We start from the raw sequence: 22,343 nt of genomic DNA, 5'->3' as shown, positions 1-22,343 counted from the left end.
ATTATTGCTGTGGAGCTCCATTATACATTCAGACACATTACTGGGAGTATTATTGCTGTGGGGCTCTGTTATACACTCAGACACATTACTAGGAGTATTATTGCTGTGGAGCTCCATTATACATTCAGACACATTACTGGGAGTATTATTGCTCTGGAGCTCTGTTATATACTCAGACACATTACTGGGAGTATTATTGCTGTGGAGCTCTGTTATACACTCAGACACATTACTGGGAGTATTATTGCTGTGGAGCTCTGTTATACACTCAGACACATTACTGGGAGTATTATTGCAGTGGAGCTCTGTTATACACTCAGACACATTACTGGGAGTATTATTGCAGTGGGGCTCTGTTATACACTCAGACACATTACTGGGAGTATTAATGCTGTGGAGTTCTGTTATACAGTCAGACACATTACTGGGAGTATTATTACTGTGGAGCTCTGTTATACACTGAGACACATTACTGGGAGTATTATTGCTGGGGAGCTCTGTTATACACTGAGACACATTACTGGGAGTATTATTGCTGGGGAGCTCTGTTATACACTGAGACACATTACTGGGAGTATTATTGCTGTGGAGCTCTGTTATACACTGAGACACATTACTGGGAGTATTATTGCTGGGGAGCTCTGTTATACACTGAGACACATTACTGGGAGTATTATTGCTGGGGAGCTCTGTTATACACTCAGACACATTACTGGGAGTATTATTGCTGTGGAGCTCTGTTATAAACTCACACACACCAACAATATGGAGCTCCTAAAAGAGGGACATTAGGAGAGAAAAGAGGGACAGAAGGATTTGGGTCCAAAATTTGAAGTAGAAAAAAAGTCCACCTGTAAGGTCTAATCAGACATTTCATTCTCAGTCCTCAGAAGGGAAGTTGTTGAGGACTGACTTTTGTGTCTACAACAATGAATAGAATTACATTTTTGAGGGTTTACGTTTTGTGAAATACTTTTTTTTTTTTTTTAAACCCCTTTAAAAATCATTACAAGCCTCATGTTATGTATGTGCTGATAATCCTTCGCATATCAAATAATAAACTATAAGTAGGGTACTGTTCCATGGCACAGTGAGAGTAAAAAAAAAAATAAATAAATAAAAAAAAATTTGAGTAGCTATGCTTTATTTTTCAGGCCAAATCTCTGTCTTCCCTTTCTATCCCAAAGTCTGTCTTTTCCAGGAGCTCTATATTGTTGGTGTGTCTGAGTGTATAACAGAGTCCCACAGCACAGTAATGGGTCTTTAAACCACAATAAATGCCTTTAGAAATCAGTCTGTGAATATAAGGGGCATTGTTCTTGTTTTTCTAATTGCATTTTAGTTGCATAAATTATTATTATTATGAAGTCACCTAAAATGTCTCAAAACAGCTGTCCCCCCCCTCCCTCCTCCAGTCACACCCCTAAAATTAACGTGTCACTCTTTGTCCTTTGGAAATGTTGGGAGGTATGTGTCATGGAATGTCATTATCAATATCGATTTTCGTTGTTTTATATAGTCTGACATCCTGCCCCCATTAATGGCCTTTAGAGTAGTACGTACTGTTTAGATTGCCCAGAGAACGGTTTCCAGTTAAGGGAATGGATGAAAGATCGTAACAGACACAATGGAGGTAGCAATTCAGGTTTAATATTGAGTGAATGGGCTTGTTTTCTCAATCTCTCTGTATGTTTCCGTAATACAAGTCATCCGTCGCCATTTTCCTCTCCGTGTAAAATGGTGTTTTCTGCTAATATGGACAGGCTATTGATCATCTGGCATTTAATATCCTGATCTGACCTGCATTAATGCATATGGCATTGAATAGGCCACTAATCAATCTCTGGACAGATAAGTACCCATAATGAAACAGTTTCAGTAATTGATTACCTGCTGATATTGTATTGGCACCAGGCATGTCTGTTTTATAATTGAGAAAGTGACTGATCTATTGAGCTCAAGTAGGGGGAAAATATTTCAGAAAAATACTATTATTTAACAAGAAAACATTTTAGATTTTCCCTGAAAAGTGTTAACTTAATGAACATTATTGCATGAGCTTGGCTCTATAGGCAATGTAACTTAGCTTTTTATCTATACAGTTAATATATTTGATTTGAAAATAATAACTTGCCTATGATGTCACAGTGGATGCTGGGATATCGCTTGATCAATGTTTTCTAATCTGCTTCATCCCTAACCTAAGCGAGAGCACTAGTTGTTGCTGTGGTGCCTTTAATGTCTGTTTTCCACTGCATAATATGAATATATTTGCCTGTTATTGTTCTGGTTTGTTTTTGCAGCTGACGAACTACTAAGCATAATCCTGTGCTCTCGTAATCTCTGCTGGAGTTGGCTGCCATTTTCTCGCTGTAATTGTTTGTAGTTAGATCGGGCCAGTGTTTATGTGCTAGAAGGGCTCACCTTGTGGTGCCCGCTTAACAAATGTTTTGTTTTGCCCTGTTCCTGACTCACTGTAAAACTGTTTTTGAGGGTTTGGTTTCTAGAATTCTGCAATTGTTTGGTTAGAGAATAGATTGAGTTCCCAGCCTTATAATTTAGTTAGACTGGCGCTGGGTACTGTAAACATGCTGATATTGTGCAGGACTCCAGGGCCACCGTGCAGTTGTCCACTAAACGCTGTGAATAAACATGATCAAAGAGCAGCAGGCAAGACGTTACATTAACAACTCTGGTTTTAATAAAGTTTTAGTTGAAAGAAAATCTTCCTCTTTCTCCACATCCCCCCATAAAGCCTGTGTGTGTGTGTGTGTGTGTGTGTGTATGTGTATATAAATATATAGATTTGTGTGTGTGTGTGTATGTGCATTGCAGTGATGATTAAAGTTTTCTTATAATTTAAATCGTATATAAACCTGGGTGATCTCTGGTTCTGAAAAGAAAAAAATTGGGTGTAAATGAGCTTGGGAAGATTATTAAGGAGAAAATGCCAGGAATTAATTTCTCCCTGGAAGTGGGGTGATATAATGCAGGTCCCAAATTTTCCACTTGCCATTGGCGAGTGAAAATGTAGCCCTGGTGTATAGAAATAATATAAATTCACCCCTCGTGAGAATGACTTGCAGTGGCGAGCATGATAGGACTTCCAATTTTAAAACCTGATACTGTTCTTAATGAGGGAATGTGGTCCAGTGCAAAGCAGTGAATGTTTAAATGAGCTTTCTGTAACAATAGATCATCGCTGAACATCATACCAAGTAATGTAGTTAACAAACATCTGCATTGCCATGATATAGCCAATACAGGTACTTTGTGAGTTACTAACATGTCCTCCGTATTCCTGTTGGCCGTAGTGCTGTATCCAAATCTGCGTGTTTATGGGATATTCAGTTTGTGTATTGGCAATCTCACTTCCACCTTTATATTGTCCGTTTCATCGAATTTGTGCTTGCAGCGTCCGCAGGTCTCATAGTTCATTGAGAAGGAGGTTTCCTCTCTGCAGGAGTTGCATCGTAACATATGGTCCGTGGCTCTGTGATCGCTGCACGCAGCCCAGTTCACAAAACTGTATTCACTAATGCAAGTCATGAGGTTAATTGTGAAAACAAAACGTACAGCAACCTATTTAGGAATCGGTGTAAATCAGTGGGGCGTTTGTTACTTTTGATCTCACCAGAAATTAACCATCCTTATCTTGTAGATGTCAGAGGTTTCCTTCTTCGAACCAAAACCAGCATTGCGCTGACGAGCTTCGAAATGGAGGATCTCTGTCCACAGCTTGCAGTTTGTTCAATGAGATTTTGTGTATCGACATTAAAATCAGTGTGCGATCGTACATTGATTTTAGTACAGCAGGTCACGGTGAAGGGTGGCTACAGGAATGCCGGATGGAATCCTGAAACATCAAAATTTCTCTGTTTAGTAGCCCTTGTTAAATGAGAATACTGTAATACAGTGCAATTGAAAATATGTTTTGACTTCTTAAAAGCGTAGTCTTTGATTATGTTGAAGTTCTGCAATAATATGATACAGCGCACACTGTTTAAAATCTGCAGCTAAAAAAAAATGTAAATCACTTTGTGTTCAGTAAACTGATGTGTGATAAATGAAGTGGCTGATAAAATAATGACCGCGTGCAATCTGTAATGTATGCCATCTCGGTTCGATTCTATTTTCTGCCACTAGTTGCAATTATTTCTTAAAAAGTGGCGTCGCTAGTACACCCCCACCTGTCCCAGTTACATACCTCCCATTTGGGGCAGTACAGCACTGACATTCAGTGTCTCCATCCTTTACATGGAGACACTGAACTTCCCTCAGAGATGCATTGACTCAATGTATCTCTATGAGGAGATGCTGATTAGCCAGGATGGCGTTTGGCTCCGCTCCTGGCCTGCTTCCTTGGCTGAGATCATAAGAATTGACAATCTCAGCCATTCCAATGCTTTCCTATGTTTTTAATACTTTAGGGTCAGGAATACATGTTTTTGTTCCTGACTCTAGACTGTTCCTTTAAACGTTTAATGTACTGGCATATAATACCATGAAATATGCCAAATGCACCAGTGTATAATACTATAGAACCTGCCTATATTTTTTTTTAACAGGGCAATGTAATGGTTATGGTGCTATGTGTTGCCCTGGCACCTCCTATTGGAAGGAGTCAAACTGTTTAAAAACAGTTTGACATCTTACCTGGGGTCCCCGGGCACTGCACCCTGCTTCCACTACATTGGCCAAGGAGTCTATAGTGGTTATGGTGCTTGGAGCTTTTCTTTTTCTTGGGCACAATCTACTCACAGCGTTGTCTGCATTCAGAGATCCATTTGCTCTGTTTCTGTCCCATAGAACGATGGGCTTTTTCGCCAGAAATTGACGCTTCTGATTGGCTGCTGACATGTTCTTTGTGGATTTTTATTTTATTTCTGTCACAGTGTGTTTTTAAATAATGATAAAATATCAAGATAAACATCACCTACACACTAACATAACTGTCAGATCTTGAAGTAGTAATTCCCGGAAACATTGCTATCCATGAATGATATTGTCCGTGTGTTCCATATAGTCTAAACATAGCAGTCTAGTAGAGCCAAGGGGCGTTGTACCTGATATATAGCAGCTTCTTTGAGGATGACATACAGAAGCAAGCGGGCAAGATGTACAGATTAGTGTTTAAAGCTCTCCATAATTGTCGAGAACATCACAGACCAGGCTAGTCTGGAAACTGGTGTAATTTTCCGAATGTTGTTACCGTACCGACCTCAGTTTCAGTAAATGTTCTCACTATTAAAAAATCCTATTTACTCTTGTTTGTCAATGTATATAGTGTGTAGTATGGATACATTATACTCTCTGCATTTACTAGTCTTTTTTAAAACCTTTTCCAAAATAAATGCAAACCTCACATTTGAAATGGCACTCCCTTTAACCCGTTAAACCTGGCGCCCTTTGGTCAGAGTGGTTTGATTCCACGGTTATAAGAAAGATGGGAGAGCGGATCATTGAATTTTTATTTCCACACGGTTAAAACGGCAATCTTTGGGCTCAATATAGAGGATTTCTCAAGCCTCTAAAACCCTAAATATCGCTTCTCTAACTCCCTCTGCTTGAGCAAGTCATGTGTGGGGTCATATGTTGTCACATGCTGTAGAAAATATTTGGACAGTCAACCGAAGCGTCGTTTCCTCATATGATGTCAGAAGCCAGGGGGTGGGGCTATATCGCAGAACATATTGTAGTGTGTATGTGTATCGTCTCTAGAGTTTGTGTATAGAAAATGTTTTATGCAAACTATTAAATGCCCAGAACATTAATTTATTCATGTTAATAATTAGATGCAGTTAGCATTTCCAGCATTTCCTTGTGGCATATTTTAATATGTTGAATTAATTGTTGTGTGGACTGCCTAAGGAAATGCAGATTTAATGTAAAATGGAGTGTTTTTGTGTGATTACAGCCTGGCACAGTGATGGCTGGCTTTTGGTGCGTACATGAGCCACCGTTTCCATGATGCTCAGCCACCCTAAAGCCTGTCTGAGCATCATGGGGATTGTAGCCCCCTGCAGTGCTTAGTTTAGCCATCACTGTCCTAGTGTTAGTGTGTGTTGGGGGAGGGGGAGGTAGCGGGTGCATTCAGCCTCCTGCTGTGAGTATTGAAAGTGCAGGGCATCATGCTAATTGGGGCTGACAGCTGGCCTGATCTTGCCTTGATTAGGTGTCTGACTCTTGGCAAAATCCACTAGTCTATCCGCTGATTGCTTATCTATGCACAGGGACCCTATTCATATTGATAAATCATAGAGCAGCACAACAACCCAAAAAGTAGGAACTTCGGTTTCCCCAGAGAGGAAGCATCGCTTCTTTGCAGCACGTTGGCATAGTGCTTTGGCATTCTTTTAGTTCCAAGCGTCCTTTACGTCTCTTGGTCCCACATGACCTTAAAACCTCTGGCAAAGATTGGTATAAAGTATCAATATGGAGCTGACACACTTGGAAACGGTTCAGGAGTTTATATCTGACGGCGACTTTAGCAAGATCAAAGTGAGCTCGTTTACAGTCACATGGGAACGTGTGAGCAAGGTAACAAGACTTTTCAATATTAGATATACCGGTATGTATTGTATTTACTTTTACTGGGTGACTTTTCATTGTGTCTAATCCTTTAACTGACGGATCCACATTCTGCCAACTGCGTTCCATTGCCTGGAATTATTAAACCATCATCTCTGCCACTTGCTGACCCAGACCGGATCTAATCCTTTTAAGAAGCGTTTTTTAATATGCACCCACTTCCTCTGTTTATTATAGATTTTACAAGTACGGTAATCACGGAGTAGGGTAGATTAATAAATCACATGTATATGAGCAGTCCCATGTAACACAAATAAAAACCTCAAAAAATTATCTTCAGGTTTTGGGAAGGGTAGTTTGGGGTCGGCAGTATATTGACCATGGGTGTCAATTTTGAGGAATGTGGTATTGGTATAACGTAGGACTATTACACTATAAAAACTCCTGATCTGAACTTTTACTCCGCAAAGCTGGGATTTGGTGAGCTGGGCACATGGCAGTAATATTTCACGTTTTTAAAGGACTCTTATGGGATGTATTCTTCGGGATTGCATTAGAATTGTTACTGTTTAATAGTTTGAGTTGATAGATTCATTAATTGTTTGGGATACGTTGATGAGCTGCACTGTTATTCAGATTCCGTTAATTGACTAATTTCTTGCAGTAAGTTATTTCTTATTTCAAAGCAATGTAATTTTTCATTTTTAAACCTTGTGTGTAAATATTTCTGTACGATCGTGTGAAATAGAGATGGTGCTTTCTCAATTGTACCACGTTTACCTGTAGTCAATGATAACATGTCTGTTTTTTTCTCTTGTCATTGTGATTGTGCTGTGTGTGGTTTCTGTAACATTGTATGCGTTCGTCTATACTCTGCTCCAATGCCTTCTTTTATAATCCGTTTGTATATCTCTTTCACTCTCGTTGAGTTAAATCGGCACTTCCAGCAAGTTTGAGCAAAACACTCTAAAAACATCCTGTAATTTTCTGTCTGCCAAACAAACCCTGTCAATACATGGTAATCATGCCACAGGCTTCAATAACATATTTGTGCAGGCAGCCTAGCTGTTTACAATGTCCAACATTTACATTAAAGTGGAATACTAAGCAGATTTCTTTAAGATATTTTTTCTTGTCTATATGTAGATGAATTTTAATTCTGCAAGTTGAAATATTTGTACTAGAAATCAGATAATGTATGGAACCCTTAGGATAACCTTAGAGCTGCAGGTATTTGTATATCGCTACATTTTCCATGATGCTTAGCCAGTGGCACAAATGTAACCTGGGTATATCCAAAACCGTATCAAACTGGATTGCTTCTTTTTTTGAAAGCTTTTTGGTCTGCTGTTTGCTCCGTATAAATAGTTTGTGATCTCTCTAAGCTCTTGAAGTATTCTTTCAGTGACACCGACGAGAAAGGGTTTCATTAATATGGAAGTGCAGGGCTTTAATTTTCTAACGGTGCAACAGACGCGTCCTGAAGCCTGCTTTCCAGAGCTTACAATTTAAAGGGGGAGTGTGGATCCATTCACAGAGTGGTGCATCCAATCTTTAGACTACTCTTAATGAGCTGTGTATGGTGAGAAGTCCATTAGGAGATTAGGAGTCCAATAATATCCAGTTAATCCAGTATTGCCTGTGCTCCGTATCTGCTGTATCAACAAGCTGTGCTCGTCAGTGGTTGTAGTCTGACATTTTAAATCCATTTTTGGTGCTGTTTGCATGATCCGGGGTTCTTTACACATGGAGGTAATGGTTAACGACTGCACAGAATATTATTAGATCTGTACGAAAAGAATAAAAACTCTGGGATCCAGAGGGATAGTTTACATGTGCCCCCAGTCTTACTATCCCGGACTGTTTTTGTTCTACCCCACTTCTTGCTTGGCACATGTGTGCTGCCAGGACATACCTCACCTGTTTGTACAAAGTGCTAGAAACCGTGAAGTTAAATACGAACAATCTCCAGTTTTACAGGGCTATTCACTGAAGTGATAATTCTAATTGAATTAAAAGTGAGTTTCATATTCCAGGCCAAACAAGCGCAACTTGAAAAGTTCTCTAAGCTTTCAGTTCGGCTGCTCTGGCCTTAAATTTGAATTCTCACTTGTCTTTCCTCCAATATTGTTTGTAATGTATTAGGGCTAGACGTATTGTGGTTATGACTGTTGCTGTATTTATTTATTGTTTGTATGTAAATAATTATTCTAAATTTATACCTGTTGGACATTATTACCTTTGTGTTGTCTAAAATAAAAAAAATTAAGAAATATTGGATTCAATTAGATTTAGATTCAGTTATCATTCTTTTCAATGAGAGAGACAGAGAGCGAGAGTGTGTGTGGTGGGACAGTGCACCGTGTTGGCAACGCTGTGACAATAGATTTGGACGATGTGACCTGGACATCAGGCTGTCTAGGGATCTTGTATCCCACACCCAGATACAGCCCACCTCTGGCTGTTTTAGGAGAAAAGTGCTGAATTTTGCATTCCTATTCCTTAGCTGCAACCCTCCCTAAATCTCAGACCCAGCTTCAGAGAGTTCCCATCCAGCACAAGCAATGGGTGCCCTCCTGTATGGGGGATGAGATAGAAAAGCATGAAATGGTATAATGTATAGGCATCGTTCTGTTATTACAATAGCAAGCCTATACAAATGGAATGGATTTTTAATTCTATTTTACAGAGAAACAAAATCCCGATAAAGAGCTTATATATATATATATATATATATATATATATATATATATATATATATATATATATATATATATATATATATATATATATATATATATATATATATATATATATATATATATATATATATATATAATTTTTTTTTTTTTTTCTTCTTCTGTGCCTTAGTACAATTAGTGCACATTTAGTATCTTCGTATCTAATGTGTAATGTTAATGTATAATGTCTCCGCTGTTGGGTTTCTGTATTGATCAATTGCAACTTCTGGAACCCAATGCTGCACAGCCTCTCAAGAAAATACAACTGTTTCATACACATGTTACTAGAGAGAAAAAACACTGCTGGTTTGAGGGATAGGGCAAATAAGTGAGATTATGGGATTAAAACAACAACCTATAAATAAATACAAAAATCACGTATATTGTAGTAGACTGTAACCTACCCTACACATTGTCCATAACTAAGGCTGGCCTGTAGGGTATCATCAGATTCAGGTCCAAAACTCTCAAGAAATAAGTGTCTGCGTATGCCTCTATGAGTGAGTATCTGTGCATGTGTATTGCGAAGTGGGTGTGTCTGTGAGTAGTTGTGTGTGTATTGCGAAGTGGGTGTGTCTGTGAGTAGTTGTGTGTGTGTGTATTGTGAAATTAGGTGTGTCTGTAAGTAGTTATGTGTGTGTATTGCGAAGTGGGTGTGTCTCACTAGTTGTGTGGGTGTGTCTGTGAGTAGGTGTTTGTGCATGTGTATTGCGAAGTGGGTGTGTCTGTGAGTAGTTGTGTGTGTGTGTATTGCGAAGTGGGTGTGTCTGTGAGTAGTTGTGTGTGTGTGTGTGTGTGTGTGTGTATTGCGAAATTGGGTGTGTCTGTAAGTAGTTATGTGTGTGTATTGCGAAGTGGGTGTGTCTCACTAGTTGTGTGGGTGTGTCTGTGAGTAGTGGTGTGTTAAATCACATGATTATTATTATATTATTATTACTATAACTGATAAACCCGAGTAAAAATAATACAATGCATTATTATCTTAAAGGTGAACGTCTGTAGCTTTGGGTGTTCTCTTTTAGAGTTGACTGAACACTTTAGACTGGTAGCGATGGCTCCTAGATCCTTATGGATGGCACAATAATCAATACTTACCATTTTATGATGCATAATCCATGCCAATTCCAACTAATCACACAGGTGCCATGTATTCCCTACCCCCGTCTGTCCATTTCGAGGTAGCAGTGCCTTTTAAATATGCCGTTTCTGTACAATGCTGCTTTCCAGAGTGGATCTTGGATTGCAGCCCATTTCTTGTGTTTTGAAGAGGGAGGTTACTAGTTCCTATAGACTGATATTAAACAGCTGGAATGTGTGGGATTATAGCAGAGGTTGGCGGATCCCTTCACAGATGAGATATTGTTATTGTTCCTGTTGGCATGTTCTGTGCCATATACTATGTGCCCTGCTGCTTGCTCGTCTGCCTTGTGTAAACTCCGCAGCTCAGTGCCTGCTTATTGAATGATACACCCGGGTACCAGCGGCCAAAATACTGCTGCTTCAAGCACGTTACTGGGGATTATCTGGAAGATTTTCCACTTTTTCCACTTTTTCTACTTTTTTTATTTACATTTTTTTCCCTCCTCTCCCTTTTCCTACCTCCGTTAACAATGTGGGTGCGAAGGAAAACGGAGCAAATCAAGTTACAGGTTCGGATTATTTAATTTCCCCTCGCTGGTTATTAATATACTGCTTACTGCTTACATTTATAGTGTGTGCTTTTTTTTTTTTTGATTTATTATTATTACAGGCACCAACGTATTCCGCAGCGCTTTACAATATTATAAAAAGGGGGAAATGTAACCATAAATGAGAAAATTACAAAATGTTACCGGAACAATAGGCAGAAGAGGACCCTGATCAAACGAGCTTACAGTCTAGTAACTTCTTAAATTCGAGTTGTTTTGTTTGTTTTTTCGGGGTGGGGGCCGCATGATGTGCCTGCCTTCACATGAGAAATTGCTTATTAGTAAATGAGCTGAAAACAAGCGCGTGGAATGTCCGTACACCAGGCAGTGCAATAGCTTGAGCTGCTTGTGAATAAACTCCTATCTTGCTCAGCCAGATGGATGTAACCATTTCACAATTTGCCGGTCTCTTGTTAATCTGAAGATCTGTCCTTTTCCACTGTCTCTCGGAATCCGTGATCAGTTTGAAAGCTGAATGAGTGTAAAGCTGTATTGAAAATATTGGCAGGGATAAAATCATCTGAATTTTACTTTATTTTATTTTTGTTCTCCAATATGTTTTACCTTTATTTATTTATTTTTTTGTTTAATGTAAATAATCAAAATGTAAGAATATGTAACTTTAATGAACAATGACTTTAGAAGTTCCGTTTATGGCTGGTGAGGTTTGACGTTGATATTGGGCTCGGAAAATGTTAAATAACTTCATACCAAACGTGGTAGTATCAAGGAAGTTCGTTTTAATTTTAGCTCATTAGCTATTTTCTTTGGCGAGTTTATTAAAATTCCTCTGAACTGTGTGTTACGATAATTAATCCATGGGGAATTACACTTAGATGTTTCCTTATCGGCGTGGACATTTCTTCATTTATTTTATATTTTAGGTGCCATACGCAAACTCTTACGTTACTAAGCATCACTACGGTAAAATCTTTCTTTTTAAAAAATTTATATAATCATTTTTTTTTTTACAACTTTTTTTATTTTTGGTGCGGTTTGTGTTAATAGTTTATTATGAACGGTTAGGTGTATCTCTATGTTCAAAATGTTTACAGTTTAGGAACCAGAGAATAGGATCACGTGGGTGGGTGTGACTTTTTTATAACTAAAAATGAAATAAGTCACAACTAAAGGTTTAACTAAAGGTTTTTGTTGCAGGATAGTGCAATAAGGATGGGTCGATGTGATACAAGGAAATTGCAGTGCATAAAATATTCATTTTAAAACCAACATTAGGGTTTTAGTCTTTCGCTCCTGGGATTAATCAGGCTCTGCTGTGTATAATTATACATTTTCTTTCAGTCTACGCAGTGATGTTTAACTTGACAAGTTTAAACTGGCGCTAATCTCTGGTGCAATAACACTTAGAGCATATATATATATATATATATATATATTATTGTTACTAACCGAGAGCTAAACTGTTCTTAATTTCACTTACTGTAAACTAGTTTCTGGGTATGTTGCCATAACAAAAACTCACGGCAGTGGTTTTTGAATGCTGGTGTCAAATGGATCATCTTCATGGTGCCAAAAACGTGTGTGTGTGTGTTTTTATTATTTTTTAGTTTTGTTAAAGAGACACATTAGACATCAGGAATGCACGCTTTAGTGTCTTAGGGAAAGGGGGGGAACACTTTTTTTCAGATGCATGTCATTTTTTAAAATATTTTATATCATTAAAAAAAAAAATCCTCTTAAAGCTTGGTTTGGCCTTGAAATTGCCCACATTCTAGTGGTGAGATCTCCCTCTAGTATACTATTGCTCTAAAATCTATTCTGATTCGTTGCTTAGTAGAAGTGTGTGTGCAGTGAATTGTTAGGTGCTTTTAATTCACTTAGAAATGAGCGGTTCTTGTTCATCTATTTTGGAAACAAATGCTTGCTGCTCTTCTGCATATACACAGTCAGCCACTCAGTCAAGTAAAGGGGACATTTCTGCACAGGCTTGCATGCAGTGTATGCTCAGAACCTTTCCCATAGAAAGTTACAGGACAACCCGGATTGGCTGAGTGAGCTCAGCCACTTCCTATCCAAAAGAAACATTTGTGGAGAAGGGCTAGTTTATATTTTCATTATGACCAGAGTATGGTCCGTTAATCCTGGTGATTGCTGCATGTACCCACTTTGTCATCACAGGACAGTGTCTGATAAAACTGGTTACATTAATGAAGTAGGGTGTGATTTGAAAGAGAAAGGGGCTCTTGACCAAAGGCAAAGAGTAAACATTTAAGAAGATATAAGTTAAGTGTCATTTGTTTGAAACTTTGCAGTCATTGTACTGTACTTTAGACTATGTTTGTTATATATTTATTCTTAATGTTGGTGTTTGGATTCAGGGACTCCCATTGTTAAAATAGATTGTTAAAAATCATTTAATCTTACCTGTACTGCAAAGCTGAGACAGACTCCTTGCAGCAGATGCTTCTCCTACACCAAGATCTATCATCTCTGGTCCAATTAAATGCTTCTCAGAGAAGCTCTGTGAACCTACGGTGCATGCGCAGAAATTGCCACGCACCGCTAATTCAATGCTTCTCATAAAGCGTTGGAGACATTCGTCAAAAACTAAAATTCTAAAGGAAGAAGTACCTAAAGTAATTTTTATCTAATGGTTTCTCAGAAGTGTCTTACATTATATTGGTAGTAAAAGAACTAATATATTAAAATGTAGTGGTTTTGGTGCTTAGATTGTCTAATAACCCTCATGTTTTGTAGTAGAGCCCCTTTAATTCTGTCCCACAATGACCGCTGTGAGTGTGCTGTTCGTTTTCCAGATCAATGCCATCTGTTTGTGCTTTCTGTCTGTGGTTTTACACTCTGGTTCGTACCTTGATGTGCCGTCTTGTTTCTGCACAGGTAGGAAATCCACGCGTTGAGCTGACACTCTCCGAGCTCCAGGACATGGCCAGCCGTCAGCAACAACAGATTGAGAATCAACAACAGATGCTGGTTGCAAAGGTAAATAGACAGCATCTCTAATTGTATACAAAGCGTGAGGGACAGCTGCTGTCAATGTTTGCTGTTTGCATGGTTCGAGCGCTTTAAGAAGAAGGAAAAAAGAGAAATAAACTGAATGACATCATTAAGCATGAACATCTGTAAGTCCTGCTAGCTAGATTACAGCAAATGTATAGCTCAAATAATAATTACCATGGACCTGTATTCCACTGCGGTGTAAATTACAAGTGACCATTACAGACGCTCTTAGTCTCACTGCAGAGATTTGGATCAGAACATTATAACAATGTACACGTTTGTTGGTAATCTCGCTAGCACGATCTATAGATTATAGGGGAATTGTCGAGCCATTTTGTGAATGCTTTAGAATTATCTGTAATCTGACCTTCATTTAAATCTGTCATAATAAGGAAACTTTCTCAAATATAAGGATACTTCTTCATTCAGAACTTAATTGTGTACTTTGGATTGTCCCAGCAAACTCTACAAAGGAATGTCTGGTTATCCATTCATTTCCTAAAACTATCATACCTCCCAACTGTAGATGTTGGGACAATCTGTATTTGTGTTCCTCTCTTCTATTCTAATATCCCTCTTTTCTAGGAGTTCCATATTGGTGTGTCTGAGTGTATAACAGAGCTCCACAGTAATAATACTCCCAGTAATGTGTCCGAGTGTATAACAGAGCTCCACAGCAATAATACTCCCAGTAATGTGTGTGAGTGTATAACAGAGCTCCACAGCAATAATACTCCCAGTAATGTGTCTGAGTGTATAACAGAGCTCCACAGCAATAATACTCCCAGTAATGTGTCGGAGTGTATAACAGAGCTCCACAGCAATAATACTCCCAGTAATGTGTGTGTGTATAACAGAGTTCCACAGTAATAATACTCCCAGTAATGTGTGTGTGTATAACAGAGCTCCACAGTAATAATACTCCCAGTAATGTGTGTGAGTGTATAACAGAGCTCCACAGCAATAATACTCCCAGTAATATGTCTGTATGTATAACAGAGCTCCACAGTAATAATACTCCCAGTAATGTGTGTGAGTATATAACAGAGCTCCACAGCAATAATACTCCCAGTAATGTGTGTGAGTGTATAACAGAGCTCCACAGCAATAATACTCCCAGTAATGTGTCTGAGTGTATAACAGAGCTCCACAGTAATAATACTCCCAGTAATGTGTGTGTGTATAACAGAGCTCCACAGTAATAATACTCCCAGTAATGTGTCTGAGTGTATAACAGAGATCCACAGCAATAATACTCCCAGTAATGGGTCTGAGTGTATAACAGAGCTCCGCAGCAATAATACTCCCAGTAATGTGTGTATAACAGAGCTCCACAGCAATACTCCCAGTAATGTGTCTGAGTGTATAACAGAGATCCACAGCAATAATACTTCCAGTAATGTGTCTGAGTGTATAAAAGAGCTCCACAGCAATAACACTCCCAGTAATGTGTCTGAGTGTATAACAGAGCTCCACAGCAATAATACTCCCAGTAATGTGTCTGAATGTATAACAGAGCTCCACAGTAATAATACTCCCAGTAATGTGTCTGAGTGTATAACAGAGCTCCACAGCAATAACACTCCCAGTAATGTGTCTGAGTGTATAACAGAGCTCCACAGCAATAATACTCCCAGTAATGTGTCTGAGTGTATAACAGAGCTCCACAGTAATAATACTCCCAGTAATGTGTCTTTAAACTACAATAAATCTGTTTAGAAATAAGTTTGTGTACATAAGACACATTATGTTTTATATCTTAGTTCCATAAATAAGTCACCTAGCATTTGTCGAAACAGCCCCACCCCTATCACACCCCCACTCCTCAACCCTAAATTAAATTGTTCCTCTTTGTCCCTTTGAAATGTTGGGATGTACAAACTTTAAAGTGTCACTCCAGACCCCTAAACAACTTTATCTTGCTGAGAAGCTTTGTGTGAGGAGTATGCCCTCTTTGTTTCATTTTGCAAAAAGTTCAGATTTCAATAGAAATTGACACTTTTATAAATGACTGGTTACACCCCCTTGTCTTTCAGCAGATAACAGGTCCTGTTATTTCCTGGTTTCGTTGGCTCAATGCAGCTGCCCTCAAGAGGCAGCAATTTCCCAGAGCACCTGACTTACAAAGACTTCTCACTGAGTTGTATTGGGCAGACTGTGATTGGTCAGACACAGAAAGTCTGCGTGAGGGTAGGAACGGATGGTTTACAAAGGCAGCAGACAAGAGAACTGCATGTTTTACAAGCTGATTTTAGATATATCCCCAATGGAAAAATACATATTTAAATGCATAACATTTTCGTTTGGGGTATATCTACTAAACAGTGATTTGTATTTATTTTGTATTTGGGAAGTGGAGTGTCCCTTTAAGCGTCAGTCAAACAGCATGACTAAGCTACAAAGCACTCTAATGTAGAAAAATGTGGCTGCAACGGAAGAGGTTATCAGTACTGGATGACAGGGATGTCAAACGACCTTAAGCCTATTGAAATGCGGTGTCACTTCCAAAACAACCTAAACAAATCCAACGAGCTGGACGGGTCAGTCGGACAGTTATTCCTGCTACAGCAGACACTAGCAGTAACCAGATCTTAAAGTTCACAGACCTGTTCCAACAGATACAGTGAAGGTTATTAGTGTGATTTATAATGCTGCGAGTTACTCTGAAGCCTTATATAGCTGTGTTCTAAAACATATTGTAAGTAGCTGGAACAGAGACGGCGTGTCCTGGATAAACCTAAAATATAGTTACATAAATTATCGACACAAACCATACCTGGATAAAGGCAAGAGAAAACTGATATTAAACGGATATTTAAAGGATCACTATAGTGTCAGGGAATAAAAGCGGTTTTCCTGACACTATAGTGCCCTAAGGGTGCCCCCACCCTCAGGGTCCCCCTCCCGTGGAGCTGAAGGGGTTAAATCCCCTTCAGTTACTTACTTTAATCCGGCGCTGGGAATCTCTCCTCCCCGTCCGACGTCAGTGGAGCCGAATGCGCATGCACGGCAAGTGCCGCGCGCATTCAAAGTGTCCATAGGAAAGCATTTTTCAATGCTTTCCTATGAACGCTCTGCGCGATGGATGCGAAATTCGCATCCAGTGTTGCAGATGCGCCTCTAGTGGCTGCCCGGAAGACAGGTTGGATTAACCCCAAACGTAAACATAGCAGTTTCTCTGAAACTGCTATGTTTGCATCTGAAGGGTTAAAACCTGAGGGACCTGGCACCCAGACCTCTTCATTGAGCTGAAGTGGTCTGGGTGACTATAGTGTTCCTTTAACCAGTGCTTAGTGTTGGCAAAATTAAGGAGTTTGGGTAGAACAACAAGATTGAAGTGTGTTATTTATTTTTGTTTAAAAGCTGGTGTATTTATAATGTGTCACAGTCTGTACACACACTTTGTGTCAGGAACGTGCGCAGGATGACTGTGTGCGGTATTCAATGATAGAATATTAACAAACCCACATTGGCTCATAAAAATGACCCAGTTAGGTGCCCCTAGACCCTGCCTTCTTATGATATCGGAAATAGTGCTTTTTGTAGCCAAATCACAGTAGTAGTGCTTTTCTCACATCCCAGGATTTTAATAATGTTTATTTACCCCCAATAGTTAACAAATACGTGTTAGTGATTGCTTGAAAATAAAATTAAATGTAGGAATCCATACAGCCGTATTTAGCTCTAACCTGGAACAGATCACATCCATCACGGCTCCCTGTCAATCATTGTTAGAAGCTCTGCCCTTTGCATCTGTCCGTCAAAGAGGGAGCACAGGAGATACAGAACCTACGCTTCAGTTTACCGGCTTACCAATGCAATGTGTGCCCTCGCTTTGCCAGGGCTCAACTGGATTTAGATTTGATAAATATTTTTTTTTTAACTCTTTATTTTTTCATTGGCAAGCATTACAGGCTCAAGCATTAGATTGGATGCTTACGCAGAAACGCCATGTGATTTGTTATTGTTACATACATAATAGTCACTTTCAAGGTTTACCAAAGACATAGCTGGTTCATTATGCCTTAACACTGTTCTACTGAACAGTCATATTGTACAAATGCAGTACCATGTCCCTGTTCATGCTGCCCAGTTATATTTGATAAACATTTAACAGAAACAAGACTTAAAACAAGTTATGGGAGGCTTTCCTTTTATATACAGTGGAGTCATTTTCAGAGAGTTGATGATCACCTTTTATATGAAGTTGTCCCCATATATGGTTTATATCCCCAGTGTTATCCGTAAAGGGTAACACTTTATTTAAATATTAGTTTTACCTTTCAGTGTGTACTCTCTGCGATGGCTGGTACATTTTGTGTTTATGTCTGCCACTGCTTTGTTGTTGAATGTTAGATAGTGCTGTTCCTGTCCCTCGGATTCCGTACATAATCTAATTGTCTTTACTTGTCACCCGGCAAGTGGCTTGTGATATAGTTCAGACATGTCCTATTTTATCTGTGACAGCCCTGGCACATGTCCATATCAGTTTGACTAGAGCCGCCCTGCTGTCTTCCATTAAAACTAGTCTCATCTTTCTAGCAGTAATATTACTTATTATAATAATTTATTTTCCGATTTTTTTTATTTATTTATTTATTTTTTTCATTTTTCATTTTTAATTTTTTATAAATAAATATTACTTGAACTTAGACTATTTATAATCGTGGGCTTCATTTTCCTGGCAGTCATAATATTAATTATCTTGGAATATTATGCAACTTAATCAATTTCTGGTATCTGCCAAGAATCACATTATAACTAGGGGTTTATTCACTAAACAGTTAATTATAGGGAATTCGAATCTCAATTGGAACATTCAGGCAAAATTAAGATTTGGCGAGATTCCCTAACTCTGCTACTATTGCCAAAAAATCATTTCCGTTGAGTACTCCTCCGGTCATTTTGTTACAACATGATTTGTGTGCAGAAATAACAGTTTATCTCAGCAAACCTTCGTTCTACTCATCATGGATAACTTGTGTCCATTATCTCGCAACAGCTGCTTATCACAGTTTACATTTGGATGCTTAGAATTAGACATCAGGGAGACATTTTGTCCCATCAGGAAGAGTGTGGCAGGCTGTAGGAAGTGAGTATCTGCGGAAGCTGCACAGATGTGAGGGCCCAGTGTTTATACGGCTATTGTTTTTTTCCTGTGTGTACATGCCCCTCTGTCTTGTTTTGAATGGAGTAATCATGAAAACGGCTTTCCTGTTCCAAATCCATTTTCTGCTTGTGTTTGGCAGGAGCAGCGCTTGCGCTATCTGAAGCAGCAGGAGCGACGCCAGCAGCAGACCGTCTCGGAAACTGAGAAACTTCAGAAGCTCAAAGAGCGCGTGGAGACCCAAGAGAGCAAGCTGAAGAAGATCCGTGCCATGAGAGGCCAGGTTGACTACAGTAAAGTCATGAATGGAAATCTGTGTAGGTCTAGTTATATATCCCAATACTTTTCATTCAAAGAGTCACCCACAGAGCCTGTTCTGATGTTGCACACGGGCACGAGAGTAATATCTCCCAAGCTGTCCATAACAATCTCTTGGTAGGACATTGCGGGACTTGTACTCACACAGTGATAGCTGATAAATGTGCAATACATTTCAAACTGAGTTTTCTGTTTCCACCCTGTGGCTCAACATGCTCAAATAATAATTAGATAGGAGACATCCTTTTTCACTGCTAGATATTTTAATGTAATTAATAGTGTTGCACATCGGTGCTTAAACGGATGTGAGCGATGAGAGACTAATCATCGCCTGAGACGACTGCTAGAGTAGATATCGTCCCATTATTTAGTATCGGAAACCCTAGTGGCTGAATGTGATAAAATGTCATTTATTTTGAATTAGATGGTTACTTACTATGAAGCACTAGTGGTCTCCGGGCCTTATTACAGTACAGTAGTGATCTCCAGGCTTTATTACAGTAAAGTAGTGATCTCAGGGCCTTATTACAGTACAGTAGTGATCTCCGGGCCTTATTACAGTACAGTAGTGATCTCCGGGCCTTATTACAGTACAGTAGTGATCTCCGGGCCTTAATACAGTACAGTAGTGATCTCCGGGCCTTATTACAGTACAGTAATGATGTCGGATTAGTCCTGTCATAAGGGAATGCACTATTGCAGCGAATTACACTAAACATGTTATTAGAACAATTCTCACAGTTTTACCTGTTGGGGAAATAACAGAAACCTCTGTGCTCCCGTGTGTTCCTGTGTTTGTACACTATAGCTTTGGATAAGTACGTTGTCATAAAATGCAGATGCTGAGATGATGAATCATTAAGTATTTACTAATGGAGTATTAATCACTTTTTTCCATTGATAGCTACAGAAATTGAGCACATCAGTGAGATGTTCCAAGAAAAACAGCAAGAGCTGCAAGCGGCTGTGATGAAAGTGGAACAACTCACGCAGCAATTGGATGACCTCCGGAAGGGAAAACTCAATGGGTTTCAGGCCTACAATGGCCAAATGTCTGGACCTGCTGCTCTGGAGCTGAAAAAGCTGTATCAGGAACTGCAGGTAAAGGGCGGACAATGGGCTGGACAGATGGTTATGCTTAGAATTTTCAGATTTCGCTTGTAGTATAGGAAGCAGTTAATAGAGAGCAGTAAGGTTTAAAGGGACACTATAGTCACCAGAACAACTACAGCTTTTTGAATTTGTTCTGGTGAGTAGAATCATTACCTTCAGGCTTTTTGCTGTAAACACGGTCTTTTCAATGAAAATGCAGTGTTTACATTACAGCCTAGTGATAACTTCACTGGCCACTCCTCAGATGGCTGTTAGAGATCCTCCCTGGGTCATGGCTGCCTAAAATGCATCCAAACATTCAGTATCTCCTCCCTCTGCATGCAGACACTGAACTTTCCTCAAAGAGATTCATTGATTCAATTTGTCTCTATGAGGAGATGCTGATTGGCCAGGGCTGTGTTTGAATCATGCTGGCTCTTTGTCAGTCTCAGACAATCCTATGGGGAAGCACTGTGATTTTTGAAAAAAATTTTTTAGGCAAACAGCATGCAGAGTTACAGCTTCTGGCTTGAATACAGCAAGATTTTTACTATATTTATGGAGGCGTGAGGAGCCCAGGGGGGGCTAGATGGTGGTGTTAACACTATAGGGTCAGGAATACATGTTTTTTGTTCCTGACGCTATAGTGATCCTTTAAGTAAAAAGTCTCCTCCTAAATGCTGCCATTTAAATAATTATTAGTCAGGAGTAGCGATTACCTGGCCAAAAATACCTCTGGTTTGTCTGTTGTAAAATGTTTTGCTATTGTTTATGTCTTCAGATCAGGAATCGCCTCAACCAAGAACAAAATTCAAAACTTCAGCAGCAGAAGGAATTGTTGAACAAGCGCAACACTGAAGTCGCCATAATGGATAAACGAATCAATGAGTTGCGCGAACGTCTCTACAAGAAGAAAGTTGAGGCACGTCAAAAAGAAAACATTCCCGTAAGATACTAATACAGGGGAGAGGGGTCCTGCATCTCTTTTTCATGTCATTTGTTGCCCAGTATTAATTTAGAAGCTTATCTCCCTGCTTGCAGAGATGAGTGTTGTCAAACTGTGCCCTTTCATTATGATTCATTTTAACAAGCTGCTGCTGTCAAGTGGTGAATGTAGGGAAAGGCGATGGGATGGCCAAACCCTAAACTCCCTGACGCTTTGTGAGAATGTTGTAATATTCAGTGCGCCAGATCATCCATATAAACCAACCGCTCGCATTACTGACAGTCACCCCGATATTGTGATGTGGTTTTATATTTCTCACGTCCCATTCCATTTACAGCTGAATCGCATCAATGGAGCGCCGTCTCCCCAGTCCACGTTATCTGCGTCTGGGCGTGTAGCGGCCGTGGGGCCGTATATTCAGGTTCCTACCGCTGTGAATTATACCATGCCTGCGGATCCAGTCAAACCACAGTCTCTTTCTCTGACTGCCAGCGGAACACATGCGCGCTCTAAGTCTGGTAGGTTGGGCATTTTGAAATGTGAAAACTCACAAAAGTCTCACTGTTAGTATTAGTCTTCCTGTATTTTTATCAAAGTGTTTTCAAAATGTTTCACAAAAATAGTTTTGTTTCCCCCCTCCCGACCCCCAAATAATGCTCAGTCCTTTTCCTGACACTCAATTAAAGTGGAATAAACTTCTGCATTGTCTATCAAATTTTGGGCAAAAATAAGTGTTTTCACCCAGGATGCAATGGCCTAACGTGTGGCGTAACTGCCTTTTTTTAAAATCATAACTGAAATACAGGGGAGCGTATGACAGTGCAAATGCTACATGGGTCCCATTAAAATCAAAATGGTGCCAGATTAGGCATTTCATAAAAAAGCACTGCGTGATGGATCCCGGAGTGTCGACACAATCCCTTATCACTTATTATTTTTCT

General features: G+C 39.4%; 1 protein-coding gene across 7 annotated transcripts in view; it reads left to right on the top strand.

Moving 5' to 3' along the window:
* The window catches only part of PPP1R13B (protein phosphatase 1 regulatory subunit 13B), an 87,789-nt gene that overhangs the window by 38,786 nt on the left and 26,660 nt on the right, over positions 1-22,343 (top strand). For 3 of the 7 annotated variants that reach the window (XM_063439184.1, XM_063439182.1, XM_063439185.1), the window contains exons 5-9: positions 13,820-13,921; positions 19,189-19,363; positions 20,269-20,465; positions 21,238-21,402; positions 21,740-21,920. In XM_063439184.1, the coding sequence (XP_063295254.1) occupies positions 13,820-13,921; positions 19,189-19,363; positions 20,269-20,465; positions 21,238-21,402; positions 21,740-21,920 (820 nt within the window). Of the gene's footprint in view, positions 1-6,420; positions 6,541-10,633; positions 10,922-13,819; positions 13,922-19,188; positions 19,364-20,268; positions 20,466-21,237; positions 21,403-21,739; positions 21,921-22,343 lie in introns of those variants that run through there. The other 4 variants (XM_063439183.1, XM_063439186.1, XM_063439187.1 and 1 more) reach the window with 3 other exon arrangements.

Source organism: Pelobates fuscus, chromosome 13 (genome assembly GCF_036172605.1).
Source record: "Pelobates fuscus isolate aPelFus1 chromosome 13, aPelFus1.pri, whole genome shotgun sequence".
Lineage (NCBI taxonomy): Eukaryota > Metazoa > Chordata > Amphibia > Anura > Pelobatidae > Pelobates > Pelobates fuscus.
This window is presented reverse-complemented; position numbering and strand designations above follow the sequence as displayed.